Raw genomic sequence first — 19,804 nt, forward strand, 5'->3', positions numbered from 1 at the left:
AGGAAGTTCTGCAGGTGGTGGTGTGCGCGCGCGTGCGGGTGGCGCGCGTGGTGCGCGTGGTGCGCTCAGACGTCGAGCTGCGCGAGGAAGTTCTGCAGGTGGTGGTGTGCGCGCGCGTGCGGGTGGCGCGCGTGGTGCGCGTGGTGCGCTCAGACGTCGAGCTGCGCGAGGAAGTTCTGCAGGTGGTGGTGTGCGCGCGCGTGCGGGTGGCGCGCGTGGTGCGCGTGGTGCGCTCAGACGTCGAGCTGCGCGAGGAAGTTCTGCAGGTGGTGGTGTGCGCGCGCGTGCGGGTGGCGCGCGTGGTGCGCGTGGTGCGCTCAGACGTCGAGCTGCGCGAGGAAGTTCTGCAGGTGGTGGTGTGCGCGCGCGTGCGGGTGGCGCGCGTGGTGCGCGTGGTGCGCTCAGACGTCGAGCTGCGCGAGGAAGTTCTGCAGGTGGTGGTGTGCGCGCGCGTGCGGGTGGCGCGCGTGGTGCGCGTGGTGCGCTCAGACGTCGAGCTGCGCGAGGAAGTTCTGCAGGTGGTGGTGTGCGCGCGCGTGCGGGTGGCGCGCGTGGTGCGCGTGGTGCGCTCAGACGTCGAGCTGCGCGAGGAAGTTCTGCAGGTGGTGGTGTGCGCGCGCGTGCGGGTGGCGCGCGTGGTGCGCGTGGTGCGCTCAGACGTCGAGCTGCGCGAGGAAGTTCTGCAGGTGGTGGTGTGCGCGCGCGTGCGGGTGGCGCGCGTGGTGCGCGTGGTGCGCTCAGACGTCGAGCTGCGCGAGGAAGTTCTGCAGGTGGTGGTGTGCGCGCGCGTGCGGGTGGCGCGCGTGGTGCGCGACGGTGTCGATGTCCGCGTGGTCGCGGCGCGCGGGCGGCGCGCGGGCCGGCGCGCGCGGCAGCCGCAGCGGCACCGGCAGCAGCTCCGGCATCACGCTGTGGTGCGTCACCAGCGCCGATAGCGACGTGAACTCCTTCGTGAACCCCTGCGCGCGGAACACAAACATAGATAGATACTCTTTATTGTTTCCCCCAAAAGATTACAACAGTAAACTTGTATAAACATAAACAATTACAAGAAATAATCACAATGAGAAAATAATGGGCGACCTTATCGCTAAGAGCGATCTCTTCCAGGCACATTTGTGAAAGAACTATAACGTTAACAGCCTAGTTAATACATGAAACAAATCAGCTGACCTTTATCTTATATCCCTTGGGCGTCCTCAGTATCAAATAGTGTGCGATTCCTGAAGGCTGGAAGTCTCTGGGCACGCGTACGGACAGTGCGAAACAGCCGGCTTGCGTTGTACTGCCACGTACCAAAAACGCACCGACAGCCTGACTGCTTAGTACTTCGAGAGCTATCTGCAAACATCAAGGAAGTCCAAAGTTTAATAGAGCATATACCTTGGGGAGAAAGGGATTGTTAGTAATGGAGACTGAGAATTCCATTGCTAGCAATATAACCAACCAGGTCGACCTCCTCGCGGTTCTCCCTGGAAACTATCATGGTTAATTCCTGATGAATTCATCATGATGAGCTAACTGACCTGTTTTCATTCTCATCTATCACCCTTCACTGGTGCTGCGCCAGCGTATCCCGTTAGCGCAGGCGGGGTTGTCATACCATTTAAAAAAAAATCCTGATCATGGAATACATAAAATTATTTTGAACATGTTGTACATTATTATGGACGCAGAACTTTAATTTAAAGTGTATACTCTAGCTGTAAAATATATTATTAAATATATTGTCTGATAATCGAGTTAAAATACCTACCCCTTCGTAAATAATATTTAAAAAGTAACTAAGGAAAATTACAAAACTCCAGCGCAAAAGAAAACTCTAAATAATATCCTAGAGAAACTTGCCTGACCATTGTATTAATAGCAAGCTATATTATTTTTATGCAACTTAAGATAGCAAATAAGCTAACGGCCCACCTGATGGAAAGTGGTAACCGTCGCCTATACACATGAGCAGTACCATGGACATAACAGAGTATACTATTTCACCCATGATAACCCTATATGTTGCCATTCCTGAGGACTAAGGTGTTATTTCTCTGTACCCTGTAAATTAACTGCCATATCCTTGCCCACTCTTGAAACCGAAACTCAGCCATGCAAATACAACTGCTTCACGGTAGAAATACGAATGGGACAGATGTATCCAAGCAAACGACTTATGTACAAAATCTCCTTCTGGTAAATATCATCATATCAACTTTTAACTCTTCACTGCTGAAAATAAATGTCCCCCTAGGGGGGTGTTTCCAGTAGTTGCCACGCTTGGCAAACAAATTGGCAACCGCAGTTAAACTTTGGAGATGTTTTAAGGGGAACGCTGCTACCCATCCCTCGCCCTCCCTTAGTCGCCTCTTACGACACCCACGGGAAAGAATTAGGTGGCCTATTCTATGCTGGGACCACACGGAAACACTGGTAGATATAGCCTCCTTTTATGAAGATGTATGTCCAGCAGTTGTTAAAGTAAGATTACCTCTCTAGGTATTCCTTGTTGAAACCACGGCGCTTGTCTCAGTTCAGGCTCGGCGCGTGGAGCATTGTTGTTGCCAGACGCGTGGGAACCTCCACACGACGACGCTCCTGAGGAAGAAGACGTCGTTCGACTACAAGCACCCACTGGACTGCTGTAATGTATATACAAAATGTTCTTTTAAAAGACGATTCTGTCTACCTACAAACATGAGGACTAAATTAATTAACGAAAACCCTTTACTGTTTCTTTCAAAGAATGCTTAGTTCTGCAGTTCATTTATTACTTATGAATTAGAAATAAACCTTATAAAAGTGGTAAGTTCCTCGCATACAAATATTAACAATATTATGGCTATCAAATAACGTACCCTCTGTTTTTATGATGTCGTATCAGTTAGGAAATACTGCTGCTGGAAGTTGATTCCAAAGAGAGATTCTAAACACATTATTAAAAGATTTAAGTCGTATAAACTTCACAGTTAGTTATTGACTGCGTTCAGGTAATCCAATAGTTGACTCTAAGCATAAACTTCAGATTTTCAATTCATGTTAGGATCGTTTAAAATTATTGTCATTTGCTTCGGCAATTAAAACAAAACTAAACAAAAGGATGCCATCTCCGCTTCGGTTCACATAAGGAATATTTTTTCATTAAGTATGGTAGTCGATTGTTCCTGGACTCTGCACCTATGTGTTAAAAACACCCAGATCTGCCCGTAATAAAAATTTATGTGTATAATTGACAGTTACCTATTTTTAATATTGGTACACCGTCTGAAGTCTACGTCGAGGTCTCCTTGTAGTGTTTCGGTGCGACGCGGTGGCGCAGGCACCTCTCTGTTGCTTTCTCTCGTTCGAGCTTCCGCTTCTGATGCTTCGTTTATGTAACCACCATTGAGGCATAGTGGTAAATTTGTGGGTCTGTAAGTTTCAAGTAAGGATTGATATTACTTAATGGAGTAAACGATTGATAACTTGAGGGAAAGTATAATATCTTTAACTTTTCTATCAACTTCCCACTGCCATAGATCATAAGATCTATGAAAAGATCTATGGCAGTGGGAAGTTGATAGATACTTTATTTAATATAGTAAGTGCAAAGTATTAAAAATCTTTAAATTAAATCATAACCAGAGGGAGACTTTGTACAAAAGTCGATTGCTTGGGTACCTCTGTCTCATTCGTGTTTCAACCGTACAGCAGTTGTGTTTGCATGGCTGTGTTTTAGTTTGAAGGGTGGGATATGGCGTGAATTTACTGGGTACGGAGGAATAACACCTGAGTCCTCAGGAATGGCAACGCATGGGGGTATCATGGGCGAAACAGTATACTCTGTTATGTCCATGTTACTGCTCATGTCTATAGGCGACGGTTACCACTTTCCATCAGGTGGACTGCCAGCTTGTTTGCCATTCTAAGTTGTATAAAAAAAAATCTTTACTCTTTCCTCCCAAAAGGAGGATATGTCTATTTTTATACCGCTGGCCAGGTGACCAAGTATGTAGTTTTATTTTTAGTTATTCATTTTTGCACTTTTGTATTCATATTCCCTAATTCGCTTTATTCCCTAATTATCCTCTTATAACATCTGGAGAATGAAAAATGAATGAAGGGAGATCTTACTGTACGATTTGAAAAAATATTAATATACTTGTTTAGTAATCATTCATTCTGACTCGTTCGTTCGAGCTCTCTCGCTCCCGCCACTCAGCACGTATAACATGTCGTCACGTTATATATAGTTTTAAAATAATAAATATTCAATAATACTAAGTGCCTTTGGACTTTACATCCACTACAACCTGCATATCATAGTAAGGTATATAAATACTATACTCAAAAACATATTTAGAGCATATAGATTTTAAACACAGTTTATATTTAATTTATTTAAAATCTTCATTTCCAATGAAATGTGTCAACCAACGTTTGTAAAGAAGAAAAATGTTAATTCGTGTTATCTTTAACAGATTAAACCTTCCACGAAAGACATTTGACAAAAAAGATACGTAATAAATGTATTTCATATTTCAAGATACAAGCTGTTACGTACGTAGTTGGTGTATCAGTGACGAGTGGCGTGGAGTCGTCGTCCGACGGCTGCAGCAGCGCCCCACTGAAGCCCATAGCGATCCGTTTCATCAGCGGCGGCCGGTCGCCGAGCCGCCGGTAGCAGTTGATCTCCGTCGGCGAGTTGGACTCCTCGGAGCTACTTGGACTCACTTCATTCACTAGCTTCGTCACGCCCATTATGTCACATTTCGCTGGGGACCTTGAACATTGAATAGCAATGACCTTGAACAATCTTGGACAACAGTGAATTACATAACTTTGTTTAATAATGTACAAGCTTGGATAACGTTGTACCACATTATATAAGCTTGAACAATATAAGATAACTTTAAACATCACATATTGGTATGAGTCAAAATTTGCATTTTTATAAATATTTTTGACTGTTTGCCATTAGCTATAGTAAGGGGAATTAAAAGTGCTATTGTATTAGGGTGAAAATAAAAAAAAACCCCATGTAAATGATTTCAAAGTAATTTTGGTATACTAATTAAATATTTTTGGTCTGATCCCGGTATAGAATGGACCAGCCCATCCTTTCCCGTGGATGTCGTAAAAGGAGACTAAGAGAATTTAATACTTGAGGGACTGGCAGCAACGTCCATTTTTAAATATTAACAAAGCCGAACTGCGGTTGCCAACTCACCTGCCAAGCGTGGCAACTACTGGCAATACACCCAATAGTGGAAGATTTAGCCATGAACAATTAACGGCTGACGTGATCATCATGAATTAGATATTTAATCAATGGAATATAGTAGAAATGAATTAACTAGGCATGTTTGCCTGGTTTACTTGCTGTTATTTGATTATGTCTATATATTTATTATGGCTTTACTTAACTTTTGCCTATAACTTCGTACATGTGGATTTTGAATCAATGAAATATACCACAGTTAGGGGACGTATTAAGATAAAATATACATCAAATTTTAAATTAGATTTCCTGAAATAATTTTTTTTATACGACTTAGAATGGCAAACAAGTAACGGCCTGATGGAAAGTGGTAACCATAGCCTATAGATATGAGCAGTATCGTGGACATAACAGAGTATACTGTTTCGCCGATGATACCCCCGTTGAGATGATGCCTTGCCATTCCTGAGGACTCAGTTATTATTCCTCTGTACCCTGTAAATTCACGCCATATCCCACCCTTCAAACTGAAACACAGCCATGCAAACACAACTGCTTTACGGTTCAAACACGAATAGGACAGAGGTGCCCAAGCAAACGACTTTTGTACAAAGTCTCTCTCTGGTAAAACTAGTGATAGTACTGTAAAAATCTCACTCAATTTAGTGCAGTAGTTTTTTCTGTAATCCCGAAACAAACATTCGTTTAAAGAGACATCTATAATATAAAAATGAATATGTTCCTAAGCGCAAATCTCGAGAACAACTGAACCAATTTCGGTAATTCTTTTTTTAGAATATTCCTTAAAGTACGAGGATGATTCTTACGGAAAGAAAAATTTAAAAAATTGTCTAAAAAAGTGTAAAAACAACACTTTTCTATACTCCCATACAAATGATTCGTAATAATAGTTAAAAGTCAATATGGTATTAAAATACCATACCATAAAGTCCAAGTGTTAGTGAAGAGGTTCCAGAAAGGCAAAACAATCGAGTGACGAGAGTATCGTATAAATATTGATGTAAATATTTATCTAACTGACCCAGCGTCCCGAATAGCAGAATAAACATAAAAAAAAAAAACTAAAAAATTAAAGAATCGACTGTTAGGTGGTATGAAGTTCGCCGGCTCAGCTAGTAAATTGTATAAAATTACTGTCTTATAGAAAGAACCATGATATTACCTAGGCGGATAGTGGTGTGTAAGGCCTGGCAGTGAGTCCGGCGCGCGCACTCCCATGCCGCCACACTCGCCACTTAACTCCTTGCTCTGTCGAAAATAAATACAATATTATATAAATATTTGGAACTAACAGAATTTTTCATCGTTTATAATTACTCATCTCCATCCAAAGGTTGCCTGGAAGAGATCGCTTTTAGCGATAAGGTCGCCCATTGTTTTGTCATTGTGATTATTCCTTGTAATTGTTTATATCTATAATAAGTTTACTATTGTAATCTTTTGGAGGAAACAATAAAAAGTATCTATCTATCTACAAAAACTTAATTCTTTCTTTTTTTTTTATACAACTTTGAATGGCAAACAAGCTGACGGCCCACCTGATGGAAAGTGGTAACCGTTGCCTATAGACATGAGCAGTACCATGGACATAACAGAGTATACTGTTTCGCCCATGATACCCCCCATGCGTTGCCATTCCTGAGGACTCAGGTGTTATTCCTCTGTACCCAGTAAATTCACGCCATATCCCACCCTTCAAACCGAAACACAGCCATGCAAACACAACTACTTCACGGTTAAAACACGAATAATGAAATTCAATGCCAGAAGCTACACGTATATATATACAAATACGTGTAGGTCCTGGCATAGAATGGGCCACCCCTTCCTTTCCCGTGGGTGTCGTAAGAGACGACTAAGGGAACTTAATGATCGTGGGTTGGGTAGCTGCGTTCCTCTAAGAACATCACCAAAGCTTAACTGCGATTGCCAATCCGCCTGCCAAACATGGCAAGTATTGGCAAAGCTCTTCAATAAAGGGAGACCTATATTCAGCAGTGGGTAGGTAATGGCTAATATGATGACGTTAATGATATATATATATATATATATATATATATATATCCATCCACTGCTGGTCATAAGCCTCCCCATAGACTGACATAAAGAACTGTCTTGAGCCACCTGCATTCACTGACTCCCTGCAATACATTTCAGGTCGTCACTCCATCTAAAGAGGAGTCGTCCTACACTGCGTTTGCCCATACGGGGTCGCCACTCAAGAACTATTTTATTGGTACCCCTTTTAAAAGTAACCAATCACAGATACTGAGGAATAACATCGAAAGAAACTTACCAGTTTTAATTATATAGCACCAAAGGTATTGTTTTAAACAAGAACTTGTTAACTTTTGTAACATAACGTTTATGTTTTTGTTTTTATTCTAAATTCAAAGTAAAATAGTAATGTTATTATATAATTGTGTAATCTATATTATTATGTTGTTTTGTAATATGTAACATGTAATTATTTTAAACACTTATTTAGTATTACTAGTTTAGTTTTGCGATAATGAAATGAATCCGCATTCCGGTCCATTGGAATGCGAACGAACCGCCTCATGTTATATTCAACAACCGTAAAAAATTGAGTAATTTGTTCTTTTATTAGGCGTGTACATGTATTACACAATACAATTCGAAGCAATTATCTCTTTTATGTTCAAGTATAAAACATTAGATCACTCCGATTCTTTTTTTTTTAATTCCACTACTATTAGTGTACTAATGAAAGTGGAATAAAAGAAAATAAGAGAATTGACTCTACTCAATTAATCGAATAAAATGAACTCCCAAAAAACACAATTCAATGTATTGTAATAAGATACATACATACATACATACATACATATCTGTCACGCCTGTCTCCCATTAGGGTAGGCAGAAGCAATGGAACGCCAAATGCTTCGATTCAAACAAACCTCTTTCGCTTCCTCCACATTCATCAATCTTTTCATACACGCTCGCCGGTTACGGGTACTTTTAATTTGGTCCTTCTTCAGCACGTCGCCTATTTGGTCGACATACGTCCGTCTAGGGTGGACCCTATTGTAGAATATTTTGGATCTGCCTTTTAATAAGTTTTAAACTTTTTTTAAAAACATTTATTGAACAAAGCGCATTGCAGACTAAACGATTACTTGAACGACAAATGTGTTAGTCGATCATGCATGCGTCATGTTTCTTTTTAACAGATAACAACTTTCCCAACTCTGCATTCATAGAAAAATGACGATTTAAAAGTGCTTATTGTGCAATTATTTACACTCAAGTTGTGGAATGAGCTCCCTGCCGAGGTTTTCCCAAGAGATTACAGCATGGAGCTCTTCTAAAGGGGGGTAAAGAGGTTTCTTCAGGGTTGGCAATGCACGCGTAATACTTCTGGTATTGCAGGTGTTCATTGGCTACGGTAACCACTTACCATCAGGTGGGCCGTATGCTTGTTTGCCACCTCAGTGGTATAAAAAAAAAGTCCATTTGAATAATATGCATTTTATTTGATTATTTATTTTTTCTATATTTGCCACGTCTGATTTACGCCATCTACCTTCTCTTTGTACTCACTTATTACTTTATGTAGTGTTGTCTCTAAGAGATTGCTTTTAACGATAAAACCGCCTTTTATATATGCGTATTTCGTATCATTATTCTATGTATTTTTTAAATGAATGATAATGAAATGGTAACTCCGCCTGCACTAACGGTATGCGCTGGCTAATCACGAATGAGGGATGAAAGATGAGAATGAAAAGTTAGCACATCATGTTGAACACTCCAGGAATTTAATACGATGGTTTTCAGAGAGGCCATGTGCTAGTCGACCTGATCCTATATTGCTAGTACTAGCACTGGGGGGAAAGGGATTGTTAGTGATGGTGACTGAGAATCCCATTGCTAGCAATATACCTAACCAGGTCAACCTCCTCGCGGTGCCCCCTGGAAACTATCATGGTTGATTCCTGATGTATTCATCATGATAGGCTAACTGACTTGTTTTCATTCTCATCGATCACCCTTCACTGGTGCTCCGCCAGCGTATCCCATTAGGTGACGTTACCATACCATTTTCACCCATCAAAAAAAAGTACTAAGACTGGTAGTCTAAATTACTAACAATAACTTCCCCCTTCCCCTTTTTTGACGCAATAAAGAGTTTATTGTTATTATTTAAAAAGAAAACTATCCTTCATCAGCTTTATCATACCTGCGTTGCCAGTTTACATCAATTTAATCTTTTAATCGTAAAATCCTCTAAATGTACATGGATTCTATCTTCAATTCTTATGGATCTATGTATGGATTTAAGATAGCTATGTTTATATATAACAGATGTTCGTTTGATATCACTATTACGTGTGTTATGACAATAAAAGGAATAATTCGTTTTTACAACATTTAATTAAAAACTTAATTAATATTCGGCGAAAACTCGAACAATTCGAGATCGCGTGACCTCCGACGTAATCGAGAACAAGCCGGAAGAGAACCCGCCCGTGCGCAATATTAGCGGGCCATCCGAATCCACGACCCCCAAATTAACTTCTCCCTTTGTTTGAGCAAGAGTTTGCTTAATAACATGCCATTAGTCATTTGTCGCCGGCAAATGTAAAAGGGTAAAGTTTCCAATCAATTGAGTGATCGCTGATTGAAAATACTTTTGATGAAATTCAACTTTAAGTTTTATGGTACGTAATATTAAGGCTTTATTTTACTTTTAAACTATCTTTAACCTGTAACTTCCCATTCGATACCGAGATTGTTCACTGACAGGAATAAATGCAGCCTATGTCCTTCTCCATCTCATATATATATGGCAACGCATGAGGATACCCCTCTGGGAGACAGAGTGTACTCGGATACTATTTTTCGTAAACTGGAACGTCATTTTCTTTGTCATTTATTTATTTAATTATAAGTACAAGGCAGATTTAATGCTAAAAGCATTCTCTCCCAGTCAACCATATGGAAATGTTAGAAAACTCCGATATGGCACTAGTAGTTATTAATATACATATATACTAAAATTATATATATATAAACGAATAAATATATATATATAAATAACAAATGTACTTACACATATATAAAATACACTATATTATACACGAAATTGAGAATAATATAAAGTACGTACTGTTCGGATAAAGTATAATAGTAAACTTAAACATTTAAAAAAAAACGGTTTAATCGGTAGTCTCCTAGTAGTATCAGGAAGCATATTCCAGAGCCATGAAGAATGTAGGATAAAAGAATTTAAAACGAAACCAGTACTGGAGCGTATGTTACGATCGTGAGTTTCAAAAAGATACCGGAATTTGCTGCTTGAGTAATAAGGAGACTGGGGATTTTGAAGATGCTAATGCCATTCTAAGTATCATAAAAAATATAGTACACTAAGAGGTCACAAACGAAATCAATTTCACATTAATATTAGTAAGAATGTGAGCGTCTTACCTGATTTAGTATACAAACATTTTGTGTTATATTCTGATGTGATTTTCACATCTCTTTCTAATCGATAGGGTTCAATTCCATACTGGTTCAACTGTTTTCGAAAAAGAGGTTTACAATTCGGTTATGTTATTTATGTTTATTTTATGTTCGTTTTTTTTTTGTAGTGCATAATCTTATACACAACCAATTATTGACCAATCATTTTCTAAATCAAATATTTGTAACCTGTTAATAAAATACGAGTCTCTTATCATTCGATCAAATGATGCATGTTCTATTAAAGTAAGATTTACACTTTGTGATAGAAACAAAAGAACACAAAATTTCCAACTATCAAAGTATGAGAATCCTCAGATATCTTTTGGTATCGTAAATATTTTGACAATGGGTTGATTTATTTGCCAGTGTGGGTGTTTACGCTGTTGTGGGAGAGGAACAAGCGTGGGCCGATATTATTTGTTACCTTTAAAGCACAATTTGATGTGAACACGACAGATGCTAATTCAGTTTTAACTCAGACGAGTGCTGACACTTGTCCGCGTTGATGGCTCACAAATTTTATGAAACGAACAAAACATTTCCGCGAAATGAATTTGTAACGTAAAATTTTAGTGATTTTAGGGTTGGAAGTGTTTGTAATGGATTAAGGGAATCGTGGCTCAGTGGCAAACAAGCCCGCGTAATAGACCTTAAAACCATGAGTTGTTCAAATGGAAAGGAGCATATGGTTCTTCCAAAGTGGCACTTTTTGAAGAACCCTATGCTGTAGTCCCTTAGAAAAATTTCGACAGTTTGATTTTGATCAAAAACACAATTTGCTGTTGACGACGAAATATAAATTATAATTTTTATGATAAGAATCAGCAAATAACAACTTTAAGGCAGTGTTAGGAAAGTATAGACTTTAATTACAGTGCCTTAAAGTTTATAAGATTTAAAGTTTTAAAGAGAATATAAATTCTCTTGCTTAGTACCACCCAGTCGGCTGTACTACACTTATAAATAATCACTAATAAATCCGAGCGAAGCGATTATTTGCGATTTCACTTTAGAGTGATTTGTAGCACTCTTTATTAAGTGACGTAGCTGTAGTGACATATGATTTGCTCTAGCATATGAAATTTCACTGGTGACATGTGAAATATTCCGAGCCTACAAGCGAAAGCTATTCTGTTAAACTTCTGTGCCAGTGACCTGAAAATTGCGAATAAAATCCGTGTGAATATTTTATATTCCGAGTTTGGCACCAAGGACGGCTCGGGATCGCGTTTCATTGCGGGGGGGAATAGACAGTATCGTACCCTGAGACGCACAGGGGTCTGCAATGCGTCCCGATTTGCTTCCCCCGCAATATAACGTCTCGCACTTTACGCAGTTGCCTCGGTGACTCCCTAGGGTGTGTAATCTGAACGGTTTCCTGAACATTTAAGCCTTAAATCCAACGAGTGACCCGAAATTTTTATCGTCACTTCGCAGTTGCAATGACCGTGTTTCACGGCATTTATTAAAATCTTAAATCACATACTAATAGTTACGTTATATAGTTAGTATAAAACATAATAATCTAAGGTCGAGTATCGAAAATGTCCCTAAACACGGTCTGATAATTGTTTACCTATGTATTATCTTTTAAAATAAAATATGCCCATTTTTCAGTTTTCAATATAGAACTATAATATTTTATAATTGTGTAACTCTAAATATAGCCTATGACAGCAATTCACACACATAGAAACTATATATATATATATATATATTACTCTATGTGAAGGTGAAATGATCTAACAATGTACGGTTACAGTCGCTTGAAGTTCGTGTTCACGAAACAGTATACTCTGTTATGTGTATGGTACTGCTCATGTCATCAGGTGGGCAGTCAGCTTGTTTGCCATTCTAAATAATAAAAAAAAAAATGTCATGCCAGTATAAAAAAAAATGTATACAATCAAAATGTCAGAGAATGAATTCGAACCGATCAGAATAACATTAATTCGAAAACCCGTACATGAAGTTTTATTTATCCCACGAATTTAGCAAACAAGCATACAGCCCGACTGATAAAAATCATTGCAGCCAATGGACGCCTGCAACATTAGGAATGTCACATACGCATTATCGACTCTAAAAGAACCTTAATACAATGCTTTTTGAAAATCCACACGCTATGGTTTATACCGTCTAAATATGTAGTACTAATTTTATTGTTTAAAGTTTTGTAAGCACACAATATATTTTAATGTATTAATTTCTTTACAGTCGCTCATGACTAAGGATAACGAATTGATTCCGAAACTAGTCGAGCTTTTTCGATCTAATTACATGTAAATTAAAATGGTAATTAGTACTAATTTGTTAATATTACGCCCTCATTACGACATGCATGCTAAGTTCAATACTTAACTGACTACACATATATAAATGTGAAACTGAGTTTGTTTAATTGTATTACTTTATTGCTCCTTGACGGCTGAACCGTTCGCTATGAAATTTGGGATTCATGTACAATACGGAGAAGGAAATAGACTGGTTTTTATCCCGGTTATACGGACAAACGTGAGTAAAAGCAAATAAAATAAATCGTGTTAATAAATTAAATCCCGATTTACAATAGAAAAAGAACGATTAGTAACCGTCTAGCAATAGTTTAAAAGTCTGCGGGTCGCGTGGCTGAAGATTTATTTGTCAATAGAGAACAATAAAGAGAATAAATTAGGATATTGTACTTCATTACGTTTGCATGTTTAGTGACAATAGCGGCGGCGTGGCGACCAGCGTCTGCGGTGATCTAATAAATTTACTTTCAGTAGCTAAAACAGTCTACAGTATCTATTTTAAAGGAAGTCCAACATTTTACACGTTATTAACTGAAATAGTAAATATTGTTTTGCCCCCTTCAAGTCATGTCATCGGGGTAATAACTATCCTGTCTCTCGAGTTAAAGCAACAACATACATTGCAAAATTTTATTAAAATTTGTTCAGATTATTAGAAAATTGAACTTGGTGTTATTTTGCGGAAGTCCATATTACTAATTAGTTGATTAGTATTTGTTTAATTCCGCTACCATTAGTATGATAAAAGTTTTGTTCATTAGTAAAATAAAGATGCAGGAATACTTTTGTTCTATTAAAAAAAGATGAAATAAAATGATTGGCACTGGATTGACAAGCGCAATTAAGTTTTGGTGATGTTTTAAGAAGGACGCTGATGCCTATCCCTCGCCCTCCCTTAGTCGCCTCTTACGACACCCACGGGAAAGAAAGGGGTGGCCTATTCTATGCCGGGACCACACAGCCAATAATAATATATATAGGTGAAATAAAAAACTTTGTAGAAATACAATCCCTTCCGATACCTCATTATCCGATAGAGGTAGGGTGTTCAAAGAATGACTTTACGTAACCTTCCAAATTATAAAGCACAAGACTTTGAACAAAAGTCATTTACTTGGGTACATCCATCCCATTCGTATTTCTACCGTGAAGCAGTTGTGTTGGCATGGCTGTATTTCGGTTTGAAGAGGATACGACAGTAAATTTACAGGGTACAGAGGAATAACACCTGAGTCATCAGGAATGGCAACACATGGAGGTATTATGGGCGAAACAGTATACTCTGTTACGTCCATGTTACTGCTCATGTCTATAGGCGACGGTTACCACTTTCCATCAGGTGGGCTGTTAGCTTGTTTGCCATCCTATGTTGTATATGTATGTATATAATATATCTTAAAAAAGGCAATAAATATGCAAGCACTTACACGAAATATAAATCGTATTATTATCTAGACATTGTATCGTCGGTTTAGATTTGTGACTGCGGTCTATCTTATAGAAAGTTATGTGCTAATATTTTTAGAGATATAATCGTTTTATTGGCCACACTCACGCACGCTTCAACCTTGACGAATTTGAAACAGAAACCGTTAGCTTATCGTATTTAGTTAATCATAGATTATAGACATTCTATGTGGTAAAATTTATTAAAAATCCTTTAAACAGTTTTTTTTTTTTTAGAATGGCAAACAGGCTGATGATGTGTATGATATCCACGGTATTGTTCATGTACATACATAGGCGACGGTTGCTACTTGTTTGTTTGTCATGTCAAGTTGTATAAAAAATAGATACATTAACGTGCAAAACTATTTTGAAGTTTAAAAGACATAGCTGAAAAGAAAATATGGCGAGTTAATCTAGTTATCTTAAAACATAGATAATTAATTTTTTTTTTATAAACAATCAAGCTATATGACCTAATTCCTTTGACTTCCTTATTGTGAATAAATTGAAACTACAACTAACGACAGTGTGGAAACCTAACAACAAGGATTTACATAGAAAAAATGATAAAATAAATCCTATAAATCATATAATTGCCTCCTTTCTTCTTATGCAAATATAATTAGTAAAAAAGGACGAAAGATACACCATAAGCTGCTATTTTCCTCAATTCATAGCAGGCTAGTGTGTAGAAAATGTTTGATATGTCAATTATTTGTCAATGACAAATTTTACTTCACTAGATTATATATTCAACGCAGTTTATGTAGAACGTATGTGAGCAGGTTGTATCTGAATTTGGTATGGTTATACGGCCGTATAACATTTTCTATACACTAGCCTACTATGATATGACAATTTTATCACTCCTTCTATATAATTTCTTGTTCTTGGGTAGAAACAAACAGGAGTTGACAAGCGGGAGTGTCTCGTAATCTCTGGAGCGGCGCTACACGGTTTTGTACTCAACTAATGCAGCATTGGAGGGTTGCGGTTGGCCGCGCTGCAGCTAACGAGTCCCACGATCATAGCACGCTTTAGTTTAACGGGCTTATTCATAGTAATTCTTATTTTTTTTTTACACAACTTAGAATGGCAAGCAAGCTGACGGCCCACCTGATGGAAAGTGGTACCCGTGGCCTATAGACATGAGCAGTACCATGGACATAACAGAGTATACTGTTTCGCCCATGATACCCCCCATGCGTTGCCATTCCTGAGGACTCAGGTGTTATTCTTCTGTACCCAGTAAATTCACGCCATATCCCTCCCTTCAAACCGAAACACAGCTATGCAAACACAACTGCTTCACGGTTGAAACACGAATGGGACAGAGGTACCCAAGCACTTTCGACTTTTGTACAAAGTCTCCCTCTGATGACTATTATTCTAGATTTAAAGAGCTCTTTAGCAGCAACATCGACAAATGTCAGTTAACGGCTAAAGTAATAACTTTAGCCGTTAACTGTCCACTATTGGACATAAGCCATCACCATGCACGTGATAACTACTGGAGTTTTTCCAGTAGTTACCACGCTTGGCAGGCGGATTGGTAACCGCAGTCAGGCTTTTAGAGATGTTTTAAGAGGGACGCTGTTGCCCATCCCTCGATCTCCCTTAGTCGCCTCTTACGGCACCCACGGGAAAGGAAGGGGTGCTCCATTTTATGCCGAGACTACATGGTATTTATTCATACATTCAATTCATACACATAAATATTAATAAACTTGGACAAGGTTAAGCAAACACGATGTTCTTTAAACACGTCTTTGGGATGGAAGTGCATATCATATTATAATAATTTGATTCTTCATAATTTTTTTTCTATACAAATTAGAATGACGAACAAGCTAACGGCTCACCTGATGGAAAGTAGTAACCGTCGCCTATAGACATGAGCAGTACCGTGGACATAACAGAGTATACTGTTTCGCCCATGATACCTCCCATACGTTGCCATTCCTGAGGACTCAGGTGTTGTTCCTCTGTACCCTATAAATTCACGCCATATCCCACCCTTCAAAGCGAAACACAGCCATGCAAACACAACTGCTTCACGGTTGAAACACGAATGGGACAGAGGAAGCAATCGACTTTTGTACAAAGTCTCCCTCTGGTAGTAATAATAATTAATGGTAGATTTTTAACTGATTCACATTTAAGATAACAGAGAATGAAAAAATTACATTTATATGCATAAAATACAATATCATTTTAAATTAATGCAAATCATTTTGAGGTTAACATGCGTTTATAGTAGGCATTAGACATAACTTTATAGGACCGCTATTCGACGTTTTCGCCTTATTGGCTTTCTATAGCGCGTTTATGAATAACAGTTTTTGCTATTACGGGTTTATGATGGATTAGATTATCTGTATCTAGAATTGCTATTAAACAGTTATTGCAAAATTATAATGCATCTATGATTAAAACGGTAAACGTATTTTAATTCTATTATCTTTTATTTGCAAGGTAAAATCTAAAACATTCCTTCCTTTTAAAAATTCCTTTTAAAAATAGTACATTACTGCAGCGGCCAGCAACTGAGGCATTGATGGATGAACGTGCAAATGTGGGCCGAGGCGTAGCCGAGGCACACATACGTGAGTCCATCAATGCCTAGTTGTGGCCAAGGCTTGTATAGTACTTTTCTCAAACAATGCGCGGAAATCAAAAACACAATTTTACTTTTTAAGTTCAATGACGAATAACGAACAATAATCATTTTTCACGCGCCATAATGTTCCTTTGTTTTTTTTTTTTTCAATAAACGGCTTTCTATTTGCAAGTCAGTTCGGAATTTAAATAAAACCTTTTATTAGTTACCTCCTTGGTAGCCGTGTTTCGAAGTAAAAGGTCATTCCATTTTTAAATTACAGGACAGATATGAGTTTACATAGTAATTTATTTGGCCCCAAAACACGACAGATATAGATTTTCATACAACTTTTGCCGGCCGCTGCCCGCATGTATCTAGCCAGTACGGCAATTTTGATTTATCTCGAGGAAGATTGTCAAAGTAATGCTCACATTTCCAAGCATATTTGAGAAAAAGTATATTTCTACTTAAAAGTAATTTTTTTTTTTCTAAAGAAATAAGGTTCGAAAATCTATATATCATTTTCAACTTTCCATGCTAACATTGCGCGACCATGTTTCTATTTAGTATTACAAACTTAAGTAACAACATTTTTTTTTTAATTTAATAAAATGTGTATGCTAGTGTATGGATAATATAGAGAGGTTACGCTATTCACAAAATGAGAATTATAAATATTTACACATTCTAAATTTAGAAGTATTACATAAATCTCATAATAATGACGCAGAAGGAAAGAAAGATGCTTGAGGCATTTGCAATGTGGATATGGAGGAGAATGCAAAGAATAAACTGGACAGAAAAAATAATGAATGAAGAAGTCTTGAAAAGGGTGAATGAGAAAAGAACAATAATAAAAACAATAGAGAACAGAAAACGCAAAACACTGGGTCATCTTATACGACATGATGATTTTTTAAAGAGCATAGTAGAAGGAAAAATAGAAAGTAAAAGAGGAAGAGAAAGCCCGAGGAATAACTATATGGGACAGATAAAAGAAACACTAGATGTCATGTCGTATAGGGATGTCAAAGATATGACCTGGTATAGAGCTGGCTGGAAGAGAATTCATGAATTAATTGCACCGACAAGAGAAAACTCTTAAATGAAGAGAGAGTACTTCTTGATTAGTTGATCAGAATTATTTTGTTTAATTTCGTTACCATTAGTATGCATATGAGTACCAACACTTAAAGATTGACTACTATTATTACTAGAAATTCTACAACCTTTCATGTTAGCTATCAATTTTCGACCGTTGTTCAGTCCACGCAGGTTTACTGGTTTAGTATTATTTTTATCCCAATTCACATAAGTAAAACCATTGGATACAGCTAGCAGTTGGCATATATTCCGAACGTTTCATACGTACAATCATATCAGCTGGGCAACACAAGGAAAACATAAGTAGCAGCAATCCCCAGGACCCAATCTCAGCTATTCTCAAAATAAACATGTAAGGATACAATTTGAGTGGGGAACCGAATCGAAACTAATCTACGTGAGCTTATCTAGGCGAGGTTCGAGTGGCTCGTCTCACTGAATGGCCGATATTAGAGCACATACAATTTCGTTTATCGGCAGCACAATGGTCCTCCCGTCTGGGCCACTGAGCCGGCCGGCCATCACTCGCAGGACACGTTTTCTATCACAGTGTAAGCGAAAGCTGAGATTACATTTTGCTAACAGAAAGAGTAGCATTGCCTACGAGGTGGTGTGGTGCAATCGATGGGCGAGCGCTGTTTTAAACGATTTCGAAAAGAAAAAAAAAACCATATCGTCTTTGTTTTTTGTGCTACACAATAACTTTGATAATCCTAAACCGATTTTGATAATTATTTTACTATTAATTTGTTTTACTTTTGTGCTTGTTTCTAATTGTTTTTATGACGATTGAAGCTATCGTTTCGAAAAAATCGATTTGAGAGATTACAGATTTTATTGTAATTTCCAGAGGACCTGCTTAAGGTTGAGATAGGGCCTCTAAAAATTTTATCGAAATAAATTCAGTACTTTAGTTTTTTAATCAAAATAACTGTATTTTTTGTGATTAAAAACTATTTTTTTAGAAACTAATTATAAATTATTAGCGTCTGTTATTTAAAAAAAAAAACTAACGCTTTTCAAAAATAAGAATTCTTTAATTCGCCTGTATTTTTTATGCTAACTGATATTTATAATTATTTTGTTAATTGATAAAGTTTACTCCTATGTTCGTTCTATGTATATTAATTTTATCACGATAGAGGTCGCTGTTTTCTTGAAAATTAGAAAAAAAAATTAAAATTAAACTCCGCTGTCCGTTTTTACTTCATACCTCAATACGTCGCTACCGAATTGCTTGCCGGCTGGCGGCACAGCGTCGTGCTTTTATGGTCGCGTAGGTATGGTTTTTGTAGGTTAGTGCCTCTCGGCACGAGATCCGTGATAGCTTAGAGCCCCTAGACACGAGCTGGCTCGTGCCAATGAACTATTGGCACTTCACGCTATCGATCACCTACGATGACCCTTGACGAATATGAGAATAGATTATTATTGAATAAATAGCAGTCTCATAATATTAATTCTTACAAAATGAATATGGAACCCATACAGAAGTACGGATGAGAATAAAGTTAGTAATGTGGTCCAGCTTCACCATTGCCAGCACTACACTCTGTCGGGTTGACCTCCTCGCGGTCCCCCTGGAAACCGTCATGTTTAATTCCAGATGAATTCATCACGATGACTGACTGACTTGCCTTTTCAGCCTCATAA

At 38.1% G+C, this 19,804-nt stretch overlaps 1 protein-coding gene across 3 annotated transcripts in view; it reads right to left on the reverse strand.

Annotated features, from left to right (window-relative positions):
- Positions 1–592: 592 nt before the first annotated feature.
- Positions 593–19,804, reverse strand: part of LOC113515587 (uncharacterized) — a 325,354-nt gene continuing 306,142 nt past the window's right edge. For all 3 annotated transcript variants that reach the window (XM_052897536.1, XM_052897535.1, XM_052897537.1), the window contains 6 exons: positions 6,372–6,457; positions 4,532–4,750; positions 3,229–3,399; positions 2,480–2,630; positions 1,174–1,341; positions 593–959 (listed from right to left, as the gene is read on the reverse strand). In XM_052897536.1, the coding sequence (XP_052753496.1) occupies positions 738–959; positions 1,174–1,341; positions 2,480–2,630; positions 3,229–3,399; positions 4,532–4,750; positions 6,372–6,457 (1,017 nt within the window). In that variant the 3' untranslated portion in view covers positions 593–737. The remainder of the gene's footprint in view (positions 960–1,173; positions 1,342–2,479; positions 2,631–3,228; positions 3,400–4,531; positions 4,751–6,371; positions 6,458–19,804) is intronic.

Source organism: Galleria mellonella, unplaced genomic scaffold (assembly GCF_026898425.1).
Source record: "Galleria mellonella isolate WM207_F2 unplaced genomic scaffold, CSIRO_AGI_GalMel_v1 utg37, whole genome shotgun sequence".
NCBI classification, from domain to species: Eukaryota; Metazoa; Arthropoda; class Insecta; order Lepidoptera; family Pyralidae; genus Galleria; species Galleria mellonella.